Raw genomic sequence first — 20,069 nt, forward strand, 5'->3', positions numbered from 1 at the left:
TGAGTTTGTACCATTTATTCGCATTATTACAGACACTTGTATCCGGCATAATATTAAAACTGCATCTTTAAAGTTGAACTAGTTAAAGAAGTAAAGGCTGCCATGCTCTTTGCATTGGGCCGTGTAGCTGCCTGCAGAGGGGAGGGACCGGCCCGCCTCCCCTGTGACTCCCGGTGGGTGAGGAGGCTCCGTCACTCCTCGCGGGGATGGAGATGTAAGGCGAGCAGCAGCATGCTCTCACTTACTGACAGCGGGGGAAACCAACAATGAGAGAAATATTCGGAGCTCTACAGACATGCGCCATGCGAGGAGCAGGGTCTCGGTAGTGAGGCTGACCCGCGATGAGCCGCCGACCTCCGGCCCGGGACCTGAGGGCCTGGGTCCTCACCCTGAGCCTCATCACCGCGCAGACTGCCGGGGGGGACCCACTGCTCTCCGACCCGGAGGTACGCCTTGCTTTAGATCAACAGTGTTTGGTAGATGTATGACTTAAAAGTAGCCTATTTATAATGGTCAACAGTCAAACCATTTACTGCGTATTGTTATCTTGACTTGAAGTAGCCTGTCACGTTTTTATAAAGAAAAGTCGCATTGGGTTTATTTAACCTGATATCTAAGAATATTGAAGAAAATAATTGAAGTAAAAATGATAAAACTACTCACTATGCAGCCTCTCTGTCTCTAGTTGATACATAGGTATATTAGATTTGTTGTTGATGCTAAAAGCTTTTAATACTGCATTTGAAATAGTGTAGCTGGTTGCAGAACATTATTCACGTATTCGTAATGACGCTCGGCGGTTCCGTTTTCTGTATCATTTGCCATGTTATTTCTTGCATATTATAGTTACATTATTTAGGCAAGTTGTGGTGCAGTAGAAGTACCGGTAGTGTTCCCAGCTCTGCCTGCTGTCATACTGCTGTTAACCACAATCATGTTGGGCTCCATCAACAAATATACTTTACTCTGTATCTCCTTAATAATCTATGACTTTTACTAATATTATGAAACATATAAACATTAGTTTGGTTTTAGACCTAAACAGTATTGTCCTGTTTAGTATCTGTGATTAAGTTATTCTAACCTTTTTAATGAACACATTTTGGATTTCTATTGTTTGAATTTTACTCCAAACATAAGCCTTTGTGTAAAAAAACACATTTTACATATTTCTTCAACTTTGAATGCCAAACAACAATTAATTACGTCTGAAGTCAATCCAATATTAATTGTATTAAAGTAGTCAATTTAGACTATAACGTTGTTACAATAACTTCATTTTCAATACAACGGGGGTGGTATTAAAATGCAGATTCAATTGTTTAAAATAAGATTACTTCAATTTAATAAAAGGGTACAATTCAGGGTTTAGGTGCCTTTAAAAAAAGAAAATGACAAGTCACTTTAGATTATGATGTACTGAAAGTTTCCTTAAGGCTATTGGGAAACTACATGTATTAAGTAAAAGTTAAATATAACCAAATCTGTCTTGAGAAGTGCTGTGAGTTTAGTTTATTCACCCATACACTTGTGTCTGCATGGTGACATACAGGGAGACCGAGCCCAATACAACTATTTGTGTCTCAGGGTGTTTTGGGATTTTACAATATAATTGCCTCCCTGTGGTTTGGACATTACTCGTTTAATTTGACATCTGTCTTTCCTGTCCATCCATAAGCTGCAGGAGCATAATATAGTGTTAGGATTTTACATATGTTTCCACAACCATACTCTTGTTCTTACATTTAAAGCCTGCTGGCATTTTTTGTGTCTCTAATTGGACAAAGGGAAATTTATGTTGCACATTCCTGTTTGCAAAATCAAATCCATCATCGCCTCAATGTTAATTTCCATGCCACTTTCACCAGATCTGTAATCATAGCTGCATCTACTGTTGTCTGAACACGAAACCTACATCCACATGAGAGATCGTCATATTAAACCATCTAGGGCTAATCTTAAACCACAATGCACAACATCTGTTGTCATGTATCCAGTTGGCTGCTTTTTTGGTAGTGTATTTTATAGTCATGGAAGTATTCTCAGATGTTTGCATTGAATGCTTGAGAAATAATGACTATGAATTTTCAGGGACACCCCGGGGGTTTCTCTCTCTTACGGGTGATCCATATCTATACACCTCCTTGGCAACCTACAGCAGCTATAGTACAAATGGAAAATGGTGTTTACACTTTTATGATTTATTATTTTCTCTCATGGGAAGGTATGTGTCTCTGGGAATTTACCAGAGAGTTTTATGAGAAGCAAAGTGTTCCATTGAGATTATCACATTTTTACAGAGGGGCAGACAATAAAGGTTGTGTTTAGTTTAGAGTACTATTAACACATTCTACCTTAATTGCAGGTTTTTCTTGAAAAGTACGGCTATCTCCATCCGGACCACCATATCCACAATGCAGTAGAGATGCAGTCAGCTATCAGGTAGGTGGTAAATGTGGTCTTTGTTTCTTCTTAATTTTTGTTTTCAGAAAAATAGGTAGCATTTGTTCCAATATCAATGTGGACGTTCAATGCCCTTATATGAATATGATATGAGAACAAAGTGGCAGATACAGTATTTTGTTCTACATTATCAGAGTAATCAGGGGGAGGGGTGAGCTTGGTCTGGGACAAGCCCCCCGGCCTGAGCATCAGTGCAGGGCAGTAAACACGCCCTCACCTCTGCTCCGGGAAACCTCCCCTGAACCCTCTCTGAACCACCCAGGCATTTCTACAACTGTTACACTGACTGTACTGCAAGGCAAACTGATGGAAAAGCTTGCTTTAACTGAAATGTTGGGCTGAAACTATTTTTATATTCCCTTTAGCTAAAGTATTGATGCAGTAGCTAATCTCCCTGGGGTCCCTATTTGTATTTTGACCAAAACTTCCATAACAAACACGTCGGTAACCTTCATACTCATAATAGGAAACAATATATAACACAACCATTAGGGGACACAACAACCAACTAACAACAACCTGAGCCTTTGAACACATACAATATGTCTATATAATAATGAATCACTGAGAAAACAAATCACCATAAACTCATCTGCCCGGATGAGTGGCCTGTGATTTATTCCCTCCTAAATGAATTAGAAAATAAACTACTTATAAAGTAGTTCTACAAATAAAGTGGGATTTAGAGCAATCCATATCACTTCTTTGAGAACACAAAACGTTAAAACAACATGGGAAAACATATTATGCATTATTCCTTGTGTAAACATTTACAATTGAATTTGCATTTATAACATGTGCATCTTTCTGATTGGTGAACTGTGTTAGTTGAGAAACATGTCAAATGTCATCCTGTTCTTAGCTTCTAGATTGCCTGAAAAATAACAATGAGAAGTGTTTGTAAATGTTTAGGTCGATGAACCACCTGAGCCACTATCTCACACAGTGACAATGCTAAAAAGCTTCAAAGCCCATTTAAACAATTACATTATATATATATATGTATATTTATATATATATATATATATATATATATATGTATATTTCCATCAGCATTTTGAGGAGTGTGTTATACCCTTTTAAACTTGATTATCATGCAAACATTCCCCCCCTGCAGTGACTTCCAGTGGTTGTCTCGGCTTCCTGTGACAGGCCAGCTGGACGGGGCCACCCTGAGGCAGATGGCGGAGCCGCGCTGTGGCGTGTCGGACGAGGGCAGCCAGAAGATCTGGGCTCAGAGAGTAAACGCCGTGTTCACTGGGAAGAGCGGCGCCATCAGAGGAGCGCAGCGCCGCAGGAGGTCTGCAGGACAAGGTACTGTTTGTAGAGTGGACATGTGTGAGTCACCATGTGTATTTTATTATTTGTTTTTGAGTATGTTTACCGTATGAGAAAGCATGTATGTTTATTTGTAGCGAAGACATCATCTAACACTTACAAGCTGTGATGCCCTATAAGGTTGCAGTATTCAAAGTGGACATTTTCCATGAGAATAAAAAGGAGTAAATGGGAACAAACAGGATTTAAGTATTTGCTTGGACTGTATTTCATTCAAATGAAAAAGAATCATCCATTTTACAGTTGAACTTCAATTTGATATAACCTTCATTTAACAGCAACAAAAATATTTGTCTGGGACTTCAGGTAGAGAGATTGTCTGTCAATCATTGTTGATGGTACTTCGATCCCTAACCCTGCGGTCAACATACCCATGTGACTTGGGCAATATACTGATCCCTAAATTCCACCAAATTGCATAACCAATGATGTGTGTGTGAATGTTAACACTCATTATAAGCAGGTTACCTCTTGTATGGTAACCCTGTTTGAATGTGTGTGTGAATGGATAAGTGCTGACTTGTTTTGTAAACGCACTTCGAGTGGTTCCAAAAAAAACTGTAGATGAATGCACTTATCCATCAACCATCTTCACTTTCCAGCATTGTTCATGTGCGGCTGCTGTTGGTGGGACCTGGAGGATAATGACTGCTGAATACAGTGCGTGGTGTTACATTTAATTAAATATCTTAACATGACGTAATAACTAGAGTAGCTGGAAGTAAAACATGGATTTTATATTATAACTATGAAATGTCCATAATTCCTGAGCTTAACTTCCCTTTGTACATTTTATGGACTTTTCTTGACCATTCTCAACCTTTATTGTAAGTGGAACTATTGTGTTTTGGAGCGGCCATAAAGACAACGGTTACCTGGGAGGGTCCCCCTGCGTAAACTGAAGCACTAAATGGAGCTGAGGGGTGTAATTAAAGCTGGAGGAGTGTCTGATGTTGCAAGAGTCAGCCTGGATGATTCCTGCTTTTAACTGCAATTACACAAGTCCATAAGTCCATGTATCTAGTACGTCATCTTTAATGGGCGAAAAACCGGCACAACAACATTTATTTAGGAGCTCCTCTGTAAGTTGAGAAAGTTTGAAGATCCCTTTAGTCAAGAACAACACTCCCATAGTTTGCAGATGCAGATTCAGTTCCAGTTTGTCTTTGAGCCCTTGGGTTTAAGCAATCTCCTCTATTATTCCAAGATGTGTCCCCTAAAGTAATGCTGTAGGAATTTTGTTGTTAGATTCCTTCCCTAAATGCCTTTTAAAGAATAATTGAGGCTCTTGTTTGAGATTATCCGCTATAAACACAGTAATAAAGCATCCATTGGTGATCAATCACTGCAATTTGAACTGGCTAAAGGCCTCAGGATTTAAAGTGTTTAACGGTAGTTACGAGTGCAGCTGGGCACTGCAAGTTTCTTACAAACTCCATGAGGTAATTTAGATCCTCCCTCCTATGAGTACTTTAGAGAAAATCTTTGAGGTGGAATTGTTCCGCTCTTATATAGACATGTGTGGGAGCAATCAAATGGAGCTGGGGCCAAAACTTTAAATTATAATATATATTTTTTCGCTATATGTGTTTTATTTCCCCTCATGCCTGGGGTTTAAATTGGGTGGATGAGGCCATATGACTTAAGAGATCTGTGGAATTGGTGACACTAGGGTTAGGGTTAATAAATGAACTCATAAATGAACTCAATGAAATGTTAAGGAAAGTACTAAGAGTAAATCATTTGTATTTGTTATGGATCTGAATCCATTTGCACCATGTGTTTGACTCATAGACCGCATGAAAACACACAAGTTGTGTACACTTTTTTTCTCATTGTCTTTTGTTGGTGCTGTCATTCCTCACATGCATTGTGAATGCAAAGCAACAGCCTGGTGACAACAGCAGGAGGTTTCTCCCTCCTCCTCCTCCTCCTCTCTCTCCTTGAGCCTCCAGCCTCATGATGTGTGAAGCCCTTGCATTCCTTCCTCTCACTGACGAGGTTGGCTAATGTTCAGGGAATGCAGCGGAGGCTGATGTTTGCCGCGGCCTCTTCTTGTCCGTACCTGACATGTTCCTTCTGGTAAACATATCCATAACTGACTGCCTGGATTATGTTGTTTGCCATCGTTCCTCAATGAGTAGATATTCTCCTGAGTGGCGGACTGTTTGATTGGATTACAGCCTGTCCTTGATTAAGAAAAAACTCTGTCATTATTTTACACCCAGACGTGACTCATACGACAGGTGGTAGTATTATTACACAAAGAGTTAAGTAGCAGATACTTTTACACCCTGAGGTCAGACCTCTTTCTGATCTGGCTTCACATATCCACTGGTGTAGTTCAGCAATGTAATGACGAAATTGTGTGTATAATGCGCCCGTGCATCCACCACCTTAAACTCAAATATTAGTTTTATTTGTCTCATAGTGGCAGGAGATGCTTGATTTGAAGAATGCTTAGGATGAATTGTAATCACTTTGTCTAAAAGGCTGCCTTGATTTTTGATGAAATATAAAGACAGAGGAAGGATCCCGCTTCCAGGACTGACAGATACCCAATACCTGTTTGTTTACAGGAAAAACAACCATTATGACATTTAAATACCAACAATAAATATGACAACATGTTACATATAATGTGAACCCATTTGAAAAATAAGGATCCCGGCAAATGTAAAGCGTTTGTTGTTTGTTTGTTGTAATCAGTAGTATTGATATTTGAATTTAGTTTACAAGTCTTTTATGACTCTTTTAGGCTGGTTGTTCTTGACAGCTACTCGATGGACTACGTCAATTGATATGCACAGTCAGGTGTGCTGCGTGTTTATTCGCTCTCAGCTGTGCTGTGACCTGATTGGTTTTGTGTGAACATGGCTGTCTCTGAGCTTCCTAGAAACTGAAAACAAACCTTGGCTTGTGGTGGGATCTGATGGTCATTCCCACTGATATTTACAGAGCTGACATTCCACCTCCCTGGTCCAAGATAAGCACCATAAGTGTTTTATTCTATAGAGAGACAGAAAGACTGAAAAGGGGGATTTAGAGGGGAAGAAATGCAGCAACGTTTCCTGGGTCGGACTTGAACCGCAGTCTGCCGCAATTCAGACTTAGTAAAAAGTCCATTCGAATATTGACAGAAATTGCTAACAACGTAGCCTGAAAGACGTTAACATCAGTTGTTGATCGGGCTATAACTTCTTATTTGTTTGTGTCCCTACTTTTCCCCCTGAATAAACAAGGATGTGGATATTCTGTGTATTTAATTAATTGTTTTGCCAGCTATTGGATACTTTCTCGTGGAATTTGGTACACATGTCCCCCTGAGGATAAATTGCAACAACATTCACATCTTTTATTTTAGCAGGTGAGCATTGTCATTGTGAGTATGTTGGCTCGCTTACCTTAGCATGTAGCTGTCTCGAACAACCTCAAAGTTGACACCAGTTACAAACAAAATCTTTCTGCCCCCCCACAAACAATAACTTTGGCTATCAGATGATCTCAGTCACTTCCTAATGTCTGTGATAATCGGCCCTCCCCACACTGTTGCTATAGAGGGCATCATGATAATTGCTTCCATAAGGGAAGTCGGGGAATGTCTTGTGTATCTGACTTCCTGAATTCTCTGCCATCCTCGGGGACTCTGACTCTGCGGCGGTCTGGCCCCTGAGCTCTGCTGAGAACACAGATCTGCACACATCACGTGGCAAGAAGCCTAATGCGTATCGTTCATCTGGGAGAGAAACAGGGTTGGGAAAGTAGGGGAGTATCGAGTGTCAAATAACTCCACTGTTCCAGATATTGAATTGTGTATACAAATCTGACTTTCACTTACATTTCTCTTTGGGTTGAAACCTACCTACTTGTTTCTTTTTTATTCCGTTAACGGAAAGACTTGTAGTGTTCGAGGTCCCGCTGCTTTCACTTTTATCATGTAATATTTCTGTGAAGCCTTGCAACATAAATGCTCAGGATCAAGTTTACACTGCTCTCATGTTGACCCCGAGATTTGTGTTTAGTTAAGGCTGAAGCACAAATTCTGTTTGTGTATTTACACACACCGATGTTTTGCCAGACGCATGTCTTAATGGCTCCAGATATTTTCTTTCTCCAGGGTGCGATTGAGATCTCATGGCAGTTTAGAGTATGTCGTGCAAAGCTATTGTTAATCACTCTCTCTTTGACTCTATATATTATCTAATTTGCACAAACTGCATTGAAATAACTTAATCAAAATACTCAAACCTGACTGCGTCTGTGTGATGCGATGCAGGCGAATGTGCAGACCTCCCACTCACATTTAGTCTTCACATCGAGGCAAACATACGTTGACCACATCTCTAAATATTTGGACAACTCTAAGTGAGCTTGATGTATGTCGCCACTCTCTAGTTTAGCCTCAAATGTGAAAGTATGTGTACATTTGTAAAGCCTTCGTGGCTTAAGTGCATTACACAGAATACTGCCATGTGATTTGATTTCACACTTTGTGTCTCCCCCTCTCAAGCCTTCTTACCAAGTACAAATACTTTTAAATGGCAGGACCTGAGTTTGACCATTGTACCTTTGCAGTGTGCTCATTTTCCATGGTGGTCTGTCTATGTTTGTCTGTTGGTCTTACTCAAAACCATGAGCTTGATATAAACAATGTGTAAAAGGGAAAGAAAATAGTGCCTATAAAATGTGCATATTGATAAACCTTGTTCTTCTGCTAGTATTGTGTATGATACATTTTGGTAAGATATATGACATTTTTTATATTGATAACATTTCTTAACATAATCATAAGATAAATGCAGTCTAATTGTCTTGAATAGAATAATGAAATGGAGTATTGGTTTGCATCTCACTTGAAGTATTTGATGGATTTTCTTTAAAAAAAAAATAGTTTTGAAGAGATATTCCTCCTGCAATTTTATAATAAGCAATATAAATAATTAGAGGGCCACATTATTTAAAATTGATTTATATGATATATATATTATTACAGCTAACTCTACGTTTGAAATCAACTCGTTCACCACTGCAGTCTATACTCAGACTCCAGCCTCTCAGCTGCTCTCCCTAAAGGTTCATATTATCTGATGAGTGTTTCCTGCGAGGCGACCTCTGCTTGTTGTGACTGTGTGCTGCACGGCTGAGGGTCTGTGTGTGTTTGCTTTGTCTCTAGATTGCTAGGTTTAGTAATCCTACGTATATACAAAGTCACGAATGTCATATTCTGAATTTTGCGACACTTGTAATTATTTCTAAGCTGATAAACCCCCAGACACGTGTTGAAGTAAATTGTTTATTCGAGCGTGTACACAGAGTGCTTGTTAGTTTACCCAGCTGTGAGCTGATGTGTTAATATGCTATCATTTTGGATTTGGAGAGGCTCTGCTTCAAAACATCACAGCTGAACATGGGATATCTGGCATCCGAATTAATAATACTACAGAGATTATGTAAATACATAGCTACTCCAGTGGGTAATAATATGAATTGTTTATGAAACCTTCTCAAGAACTACTTTACATGTCATTATTAAAACCAGTAAAAATACCAGGCATGAAATCACCATGCAAACAAAAAGGAAACGGACATATTAGTTTGATGAAGACAAAGAACATGGTCTCACTGTGCATATTTGTTTGAAAAGACTTTGTCAGATGTATACTCAGTTACAGAATGAAAAACAGCCAGAAGCCCATTTATTCCTCCTGCAGAAGTACATTTTAAAAAACCGGTCACACATAAAAGAAGTAATTTCCTGAAACAGCTGGGTGTTGCAGTTTTCAGCAAATATCCCTCAAATTACTATTTTCAACCAGGGATTTTGTGCATTAGTGAGTATTTATGGAAACTGAACAAGGTATTTAGATTGCACAAACTTACCACAGTCACCAAACATGTGGCTCAGTGAAACTGTGTGGCTGATTGATGTTTTTACAATATCATTTATGGACAAAAAATAGCAATATCAAGATTTTGGTTCACACATAACACTTTACTATGATCATTGTCATTCTGGTTTATTCTAAGACTTTTTTTGGCATTAACTCTTTAGTTATATTACAGTAAATTGTGTTTTTCCAACAAAAAGTTGGAATATTCTTGCACAGTAAAACACTACCAGGATTTTATTTGATTATCTGCAATGGCTGTAAAATAGTGTGTTTCATACCTGCATGTCTCATACCTAAATGTTCTCTCTCTGTGTTTTCTTCAGGTGAAAAGTGGTACAAACGTCACTTGACCTACCAGATCGGGAACTGGCCTCGCCACCTGTCTCTGGGTTCTGTGCGGCTGGCGGTGCGCGCTGCCTTCCAGCTGTGGAGCAACGTGTCGGGCCTGGTGTTCCAGGAGGTACCTGAAGGCACCGTAGACATCCGGCTGGCGTTTTACGAAGGAGACCACAACGACGGGGCCAGCAACGCCTTCGACGGACCAGGTCAGGGAAACCACACTCTGATTCAAGTCACCCATACTTTTTACAAGTGTGTGTGTGATGATTGTTTTGGGTCATGAACTTGTGTGTATAATTTGTTCTCAGTCTTCTTGCAACGCTTCCTGAATAAACAAAGCTGAACAAGACCTGTTGTGCGGTCACAATAACCGGATTACAGATTAGGATAATAGTTTGATTACACACTGCTCCAAACAGAATTACACAATAGCAAGAGTTTACATGATTGGTAAACATTGTGTTGACTAAATAATTTAAGGATGGGAGGTCACCTGCAGGAAGCACTGTTAGTGCCACAAGTATGGTATTATAATATGGTTAGAGCAGTGATCTGATCTCCACATCAGTTCGCATGTTTGAGTTTTTAGCACTTTTTCACATTTCTCAAACTAATTTAATAGCAAGTTTTTTTTACACAACACAGAAAAAGGGAATACAACCAGATGTAAAAGAAATTCAATGTTATACAAAAAGACACATATATAATAACTTAATTAAGTGAATTAAGCTGTCATTATTTGAATCGTTACTTTAGAAAATACAGTTCGAGAACAAATTACAAGATTTTTCAAATAGAAAAGCAAAGATGAGAAAACAAGTGTTTTCAAAGGTGGCGTCTACAGCTCAACATCGGAAAGACAGTAGCAGCGGCATACCATTTTAGCACCAGAGAAGCTAGGAGGGAACTTGAGGTGCGTGTCAACAATAAACGTCTGGAGGTCCATCAAGCCCCGAAGTACCTCGGTGTGCGTCTGGATCGGACACTGTCCTTCAAACAACACCTTGAAGAAGTCAAGGCCAAGGTAACATCAAGGGTCGCGCTGATCCACCGCCTCGCTGGAACAACCTGGGGAGCCTGCGCTAAAACGCTGCGATTATCGACCCAAGCCCTGGTCTTCTCTGCAGCGGAATACTGCGCCCCAGCCTGGAGCAGAAGCCCTCACACAAGTAAGGTTGACGTGGTCATCAACAACGCCCTCTGGATTATAACTGGATGCTTGAAGCCTATCCCTGTGTCCCTCTTGTCAGTCCTCGCGGGAATAGCTCCGGCCGGCCTCTGACGGCTGCCACCCTCGCCCTGGCCAGGAAAGCCCAAAAGCATGACTGGCACATCCTGCATAACACGACAACGAGAGCAGCGCCCCTAAGTAGGCTCAAGTCCCGCCTCCCCTTCAACAAGGCAGCACAAGAGATTCTCAATTCCACCTCTGAGGACCTCTCCAGAGATGCATGGTTGGCGGCTGCTTGGAGGCAGGAGTGGGAGCTAGCCAGGCCCTCCCGCATCCATCGCTACATCTGGGACCCAGGAGATGGCGCCATAGGAGGAGACGACCTACAACGCCGGCAATGGACCACACTAAACCGTCTACGAACTGGGGTCGGTCGCTTCAAAACATCAATGAAGAAGTGGGGCCTGGCAGACAGTGATGCATGCGAGTGCGGTGACCCTGAACAGACTGCCGAACATATAATAACCACCTGCCCTTTATATAGACCACCCTCGGAAGCCAGCCTCTTCGACGTGGGACCAGAGATGCGGGCATGGCTACACGACACCGAGTTGGACCTCTGACGTTACACGAAAGAAGAAGAAGTGTTTTCTTTTCCCTACAGTGTTAGTTGTAGTTCCAGCTATCCAACTGATTTACTGATAGACCAAACAATAAGCTTAACCAATACTAAATGCTGAAAATAGACCAACTAAATCAACAACTGAAGAGAAACTTATCAAGCCACCTCTCAGCATTTGTGAATGTAAACTGTCTCTAACTGTTGCTCTCCTTGTTGTCTTTCAGGAGGAACTCTGGCTCACGCCTTCTTCCCTCGCCGGGGGGAAGCCCATTTTGACATGGCGGAGAGATGGACGCTGAACGGACACAAAGGACACAACCTGTTCATGGTGACCGCCCACGAGATCGGACACACGCTGGGACTGGAGCATTCCCCGATCCGCCACGCCTTAATGTCGCCGTACTACAGGAAGCTGGGCCGCAGCCTGGTGCTGAGCTGGGACGACATCATCGCTGTGCAGCAGCTGTACGGTGAGAGGAAGGGCCTTCTTGTGGTTACCTTTTGCAGCCCACCATTCATTTTTGTGGGTTAAATGTTGAATAAGCTTTGTTCAAAAACATTTTTACTTAAAGTTCTTGTCCAGATTCAAACATTTCCAAGATACCAAAGAGGATTTACAGATAAGTGTGTGGCCCCAACACAAGGTCAGGAGGAGTGTTAAAGGTAGCACCTCCACTTAGGCATTTTGACCACTTTTTTCTCAGGTTTAAAAGCTGAAGGGTTGAGAGAAAAATGTATTTTACGGACGGTTGACAAATGTCTCACTGTCTGGCCTCAGGGCAGCTGAGTTAAAGATGGGGAAATACGGTTGCAGTTTAAAATGAACTAAGACTGTAATAGACAAAGCCACTCACATTCATTGATTGCTTCTTTTGATCCAAGAGTTGCCTTTGAGGAAAACGCAGAATTAGAGTCATTTCTACTCTGCTGCACATATAATTGGAAGTTGTGGCACTGAGCTGTGAAAAGGGCAGAGAGGCAGCCTGAAGGCCACCAGCTGCAAACATAGAGTGAGAATAAGTAGAAAGGCCAAGCTGCTGAGAGTTTGTTAAAGATGGATTTTGGATATAGTTAGCTATTTTTGGAACACTCACAAATTAGTGATCTTTTTAACATTAACAAAGTTTGTGATGGTTTATACTCTGGTATTGGTTTATTTTTATAGTATTATTTGTCATTGTTATTGTGCAATGGCAATGGAAACATTTAGTTTGGTCACATAGATCGCACTCATCTGTTGACCTGTATGGGTGAGTGGTTCGCTGTATTTTTTAAGTTGCTTAATCTTCAATAACCTTGAAGAAGATATTTTTGATCTAGCAGGCCCGTCCTTAGGCTCTCAGAAACTTTAAGATTGTTTTCTGAAGAGGCAACAGAAAGTTATCGTGAAACAAAGCTCCCTGCTATGAATGGTGTTAAAAGTGCATGGCAGCATTGTTTATGAAAAACAACACAGATAGAGAAGCACCAGAAAACTCACTTTTCAGGCACTTTTAATTGTGTTTGAGGCAAAAGTAGTGAAACATGAAATCTTGAATACAAGGAGTTGATACAACCTACTCATTCTCTTTAACAGCATGAGGAGTCTTTTCTATCAGGTCTAGTTCTAGGCCTTTCAGCTGCTGGGAAAAGTAGGTTTAAACTGAGGGCAGCAGAGGTGGTGTGAACATCAAGATAACATTCACAGTGCCCTCAAACACACACACACACACACACACACACACACACACACACACACACACACACACACAAAAACACACCAATTATTATCATCATCCATCCTATCCATCACAGGTGTTTACCTTTGAGTTTTGTCCGCTCTGTTTTGATAGATTGCTAGTGTTGTGTGGGAGCATAAGACACGTCTGTTTGCATGACAAATATAATAGTTTCTGTGTAACGTGAGTGTGTCGTCCCTTCTGGCATGTGTGAGGCAGGTTTCCACACGTGGAGTTCCTCCCGTTTATTTTTTCTTTGCTGCTAAGATATTGATTCAACCGCAGCATTTGCACAAGGGCACAGTCTTTTAAATAGATTCTTCAAATACCCGACCTCCTCTGATACTCTTAATGTATGAAATGCAAATAGTACATTAAGTGCTTTCCCTGCTTTGACTCTAAATTGGGGTTTAGAGCGGCTGCTAAAGGCCCGTGACGTCCCAGCACGCTGCAGGAATGTATGCATGACACACAATCATTTGGATAACTCAACTCTGAACTTGAGGTTGAACTAAAAAGCCTGCATCCAGACTCTTCGTCTTGTGTTTAATATCTGATGGGTCCCATCTGCTCTGCCTCTGGAGATATTCTTGCATCAGCTTCCCAACATGTTTTTTGCCAGCCTTTTCTCCCCAGGGGCCTCCCTTACTCACTCTGGACCTTTTAGCAACTGAACACTCTGCTAACACAGACACACATTTTCAGCTTCGTTACACTCAATACCTACATATGACATGACACACTGATATATTTGGTAAGAAGAGATACTATCATAAAACAATTAGTAGATGATTTTAAATAAAAGCTAGCTGGGCAATCTTTGCATATACAGTAGTATTAAAAGAAAGATTCCATAACAGCTGACTCTGACATTTTTTCGATTGTTTTCAAAAAGTTTTGCCGGATTATTTAGATTAGGGAAGCGCACAGGTGGAGTTTATCATGTTTGCTTATCAGTTGATTTCCACCCTGTGGCAGTCATTTCTTCAGACTGCAGCTGCTCCCACGTAAATGTCAAGCAGCTCCAGAAACAGACCTGAAAGAGAAGCGTAACTGACAGGAATGATGAGCTGGAGGCAGTGTGTGTGTGTGTGTGTGTGTGTGTGTGTGTGTGTGTGTGTGTGTGTGTGTGTGTTGAACCATTCCTGATGTTGGTATTATGATCTGATAAGGAGCAGATGTGAGGCAGCCTGAATTATGTTCGTCTCCAGAGCTCCTTGTGGTTTTTCCTTCATAAGACAATTAATTTCCAGTAGGTCTAATCAACAGCAGTGGTATTCAGATATTTTACTCAAGTAAAATGTAAACTATATCTTTCTATTATTATTATTATTATTATTTAGAAGGTCCCTTCAGGTACAATACTGAATATAATGAAACGTCTTGTAATGACTGTGCTGATATAAACTAACACAGTTCTGCACAGATTGTAATCATAATAATAAAGCTTTATTTGTATAGCACTTTTCATACAATAGGTGCAGCTCAAAGTGCTTTTACAACACGGCTAACATCACAGATTAAGACAGAAAACAGCAAATGTTGGGTTCAAAATAAGAACCTTTTTGCACATAAAACAAGCACAATATAACAATTCAGGAACACAAGGAGGTAAAAGGTATGATAATAAAAAGAAGCCTCTTGTAAAAATCTAAAAAGATGTGTCTAAAGCTTAGTTTAAAAATGTCCACTGAGCTTGCCTCTCTAATGTATACTGGTAGGGTGTTCCACAGTTTGGGAGCGTAATGTTGTGATGTAGTATCATGAACAGTAAAACACTGTATAGGATGACATGCATATATTCTCCTGAATGACAGTGGCAAAAATGTACTTTGTTACATGTTAATGCAACAAATGAATCCATCGTAGTATAGAAAACATAAACCATAGTCTTCTACCGCTGATGAATGTAAACAGCAGAAGTTATGTTTGAGTGAACTCAGACATCCAGCCCTTATCTCACAACACTTCTCGCACGCACGCACAGCTGTTCATGTGTTTTCCACTGTGGTGTGTGTGTATACATGTTTTCCCTGCCGTGTTCCTCCTTTTCTTGGGTGTGCTGATGTTATCCACCTCCTACACAAATGTTTGTTCAGCTCTTTGCAAACAAAATGTCTGTAATCATGTCTGAAGCACCGTCGTTTACTCTTGTGCTCCGGTATGTTTTTGTCCTGCTTTGACTCTTCCTTCATTCTTTTGTTCTCATGTGCCAGGAATCTGCAGAATCTGTTCAGAACGATAACAACAATTTTGTATTCCTGCGAGCAATTCACTGGGTTTAAGGTTCCAGTGTGCGGCGCTCTATCTAGAATGCTCTTGTTCATTTCCTGGGCACTACAATGTCATCCATCAGTTTACATCAACTCAGCCACATTCTGTCAAGGACAATTTAAATGTTAACATTATCCAAGTGGTTTCAAAGATGAAGTCTCTACTGTTTGTCTGTTTGTCCATGCTGTCCAATTAAGTGCTTTTGGCGCGCATAAGAAATGAGACTGTCTGTGACATAATGTCTGTCCTCACAGCTTTGTTTTGTCACTGTCCGTTTGAATTATTTGTGGGAAATGTAAGTACAGGTGGAAAGACAACTATTACTCAGAGAGATTATATTACAGCACGTGGATTCATCTTTCCTGATCTCTGATGCCTTTTAGGTTCACTGTGTTGTTGCTTTGTCTTCGCTCTCAGGTAAACCCTCCGGTGATCGCCCTGTCAGGCTGCCCGGCCAGGTTTTGCACGCCGCTCTGCAGGAGTGGGAGTTCACGGAGCTTCACGACGGGCCTCAGAGCGCAGGGCAGCCTCTCTACTGCCAGGGGGTCTTTGATGCCATCACTATGGGTGAGCTTGGACGGAAATAGTATTAGAAAATGACATTCAGCATTTCATGACTTTTTACTCTAAACCTAAAATATATTATCATCAGCAAACTGAAATAAACGTTCTGTTATTTTATATATCTTTCTAAAACAAGACAAAGTGATATTACAAAGATTGAAATGAAATAAAACCCCAAAGAGCAGTTTTCATGTAACCTTCTCAAAAAGTCATAGAATTGTTTGTGTTGAAATGTCATATTTCAAAAACAATAAAAAATAATTGCACAGCACATCATTAAAATGTACAATAAAGCCATAAAATTGCCATACAAATGTCAAAGTATAGTATATCATAAAAGGTTTTAGTACAGCTTGCCATAAAAAAGTCCCAGAAATGTCATAAAAATGTTATTGTATAGAATTTCACAGCAAAAAGTCATAGTACAAAATTATCATAGTCAGCCCTAAAAAGTCATAATACAGATTGACATAAAACAGGTACAGCATAGCCATAACATTTACAGCCCAAAATATACAATTATATTACAAAATATCAGAAATATGTCATTGTGTGCCATGAAAGTCACAGTAAAGTACATCAGAAAAACATGCCATAGTAATATGGATATTAAAAATATTGAGATGTTTTATTTATCTCTCTGTTTGTGTCTCCAGACCACAATGGGACGGTGCTGGTGTTTCGGGGGGGTGTGTATTGGACGGTCTCGTCTGAGGGTGGTGTCAGCGGTCCCCTGCCTCTCCGTCAGCGCTGGGCCGACCTCCCCCCGGCCATCGAGGCGGCTGCCTTCTCCCCCCTGGACTCCAAGTGGTATTTCTTCAAAGGTACTGCTTCACTGGACCTCATAATGTGACTCTCACACTTCCTTTTAAAGCCATTCCCTAACCTATTGCCTTACTTCACAAATCCAGCCCCTAAAATAGACTGTGAAGTGCCCTTTAAGGAGGAAAGTGCTATTTAAAGGCTTTTCTTCACTAAAGCTCAGCTGGAGATTTAAAGTAGTGTTACCTTTTGGCTAAAGGCTAAAAAGTTGTTTGAAGTTATGGCCAAGCTTAACACTCCTGCTAAGGGCCAACAATATGGCAGTGTTATCTAGATTTACTTACCTGCCAAATGCAGAAGAGCTTTATGCAAAATATAGACGCTCTATTAAAACATAATTTATAATGTACGTATCTTTATCATCTTCAAACATTTTCTTCTTTTATCTGTGATCTAAAAGAGGCACTTTCAAACACTTTGCTCTTACAAGAAGCATTCCACAAAACATTGAACCCTAAAACACTTGGCTAGTCTTAGTGTCTCTGAAGAAGAATGCACAATAGAAATCTTGGCTACTTTTTTACAATGGTTATACTTAGTTTAAAAGAACAGAGCTTATTGCATTTCAACTGAGTTTGTCTTGTGAATGGCATGATGGTATGTGAAGTACTGAAATATGTGGAGCTACTATGTCCAAATATAAAAGACGATGCTTTCCAAATGTTTTCTATCATAAAAAACCTTTACGTTTAGAGTGCCTTATAGTTGACGTATAGGATATGTAACTTCATGCTTTCCCTCCTTCTCTCGTGGTGTGCAGGGAAGCGGATGTGGCGCTACTCCGGCAGTGTTCTGGACCCAGGCTTCCCCAGGAGGAGCAGTGATTTGGGGCTGCCTCGCCACCCTGACTGCGCCTTCTACTACGCCCCTCTGGGTCACATGGTCCTCTTTAAGGGCTCCCGGTACTCAGTGCTCAACCTAAAAACTCTGCACCAGGAGCCTTACTACCCCCGCAGGCTGACAGACTGGACGGGGGTCCCCCAGGGGACCAACGGAGCGCTGACCCGACCCGACGGACGCCTCTACCTGTTCAGAGAGCAGCGCTTCTGGAGGTTTGACCCGGGGAAGGTGCGCGTCACCAAAGAGGGCCAGTGGGCCAAGGACCTGAGCTGGACTGGCTGCAGCAACGCTCCTCAGAGCAACAGCATCCTTTGACCAGCAGAGGGCGCTGTAAGATACATTTGTTGAGAACACTATGATGTGCTATTCATTTTCACCACAAACCAACATTGAGTTTTAATATATTGAAGCCAAGCTCAGCAACATCATGTCATGAAGGGATTAAACAAAACGTATTCCCATTGGTTTATACATGTTGAAGCACAGAGTATTTACACTGCAGAGAAATACTAGATGTTAACCATAGCCTTGTGCATAAAGGTAAAATAATACAAAAAATGTGTTTGGTTGTAAGTGTGCTTTTAAAACCATCTTCTTTATCTTGTAGTATTTGCACACTGACAGAAATATTAAAATATGTGTGTTTGTTATCATTTATTCTGCAATGTCACAAGCACATATGATAAATGACTGTTACTTACTTTGGTCTGTGATTGTTTGTTGCTTGCTTCAGCAAAGAGCCTTAGACCTGGGCCTCCCAGTAAAGTCATAAAAACTGAACTGAGTTTCCAGGAAGCGCAGCATCATGGGACATTCTGATTCAGTTTCCGACCTAAAGTACAGTTCATGGTAAAGACAAGTGGCAGCTGTTATCACACAGTTTACAGCGGTTTTGTTTGTGATGCATTTTAAGCATCAATGATTCTTCTGTCACCGTGAATGTTTCAAAATGGAGCCAACGGTGAAATGTTCCGATGAAGGCCAAACCCATCAGTAGTTGTTAATCGGTGACTCGCTTTTTTCACTTGTCATGTGATCATCCCTGCAGGTGGTCATTTAGTCTCCGTCTGAAACAGATCATTGATCACTCAGCTCACTATAGAGCAGTGCTTCTCAAAGTGTGGTCCGCGGACCACTGGTGGTCCGTGAGAGCCCCCTAGTGGTCCGTGAGTATATTGGTAACATTTCACATTTGAAATTAATTAAGTAATTTAAGTTTTTCGCACTCTCGCGGGAATATCTCCGCAATGGAGCAAGCTTAAGTTTAACTTTCGATTGCATGATATAGCCCAGATAAACACCTTCATCACACATGTTGCCACTTGTTGGTACCATTTTCAGGCGATTTGTAAAAAACGATGTGTTTTTGGATATTTGTGGAGTTAGGTGGTCCTCGAGTGTTTTTTTATTGGTTAAGTGGTCCTTGGTATGAAAAAGTTTGAGAAACACTGCTATAGAGTACACTAATGTCATCTGTTGAAAGGACACACACACTTTATAACCAGAAAACACAACAAATGTTTTTTTATCTTTTAATACCATGTCTTCATGTTAAGCTTCACTGGACATTTGAAACACTAAGGACACTCCCAGCTGATGCTTCCTGACTTTTATACATTTATAGTAAACATTCACAACTCCTTCAGCGTCGAGTTGACCGGCGAGCAGCTCAAACTGTACAACCCTAAATGATGTGCATTTTGTAAACACTGTCCATGATGCTCAAATGAAAACCACATTCAGGTTTAGCTGTGATTGAAAGCTTGACTGACAGGAAAGACGCAATCTGTGTTGTAGAAGACAACATTTTGACCTAACTCATCAATGAATTAGATGCATAGTATTTTCTCTCTTTACAATACAACAATATCTTTTATCAGGTCTCTTTACAGCTCTTACGACTATAATGTGTGATGTAGTGATTGCAGCCATCTGTACCTGATCAGTCCAATACTTGTTAAGTTTTCACTTAAGTTAATCCGTCTGCTGATCCCTCAGCTTACTGCCTTACAGTAATCAACATGTCT

The 20,069-nt window shown here is 40.7% G+C and overlaps 1 protein-coding gene across 1 annotated transcript; it reads left to right on the forward strand.

Moving 5' to 3' along the window:
* Window positions 1-125: 125 nt before the first annotated feature.
* mmp28 (matrix metallopeptidase 28) lies at window positions 126-18,743 on the forward strand. The gene is made up of 8 exons (XM_034233204.1): window positions 126-446; window positions 2,366-2,442; window positions 3,581-3,777; window positions 10,016-10,237; window positions 12,049-12,294; window positions 16,234-16,383; window positions 17,037-17,204; window positions 17,963-18,743. The coding sequence occupies exons 1-8, from the start codon at window positions 342-344 to the stop codon at window positions 18,355-18,357; spliced, it is 1,560 nt and encodes a 519-aa protein (XP_034089095.1). The 5' UTR covers window positions 126-341; the 3' UTR covers window positions 18,358-18,743.
* The last annotated feature ends 1,326 nt before the right edge of the window (window positions 18,744-20,069 follow it).

The sequence above is a fragment of the Gymnodraco acuticeps genome, unplaced genomic scaffold (genome assembly GCF_902827175.1).
Source record: "Gymnodraco acuticeps unplaced genomic scaffold, fGymAcu1.1, whole genome shotgun sequence".
Lineage (NCBI taxonomy): Eukaryota > Metazoa > Chordata > Actinopteri > Perciformes > Bathydraconidae > Gymnodraco > Gymnodraco acuticeps.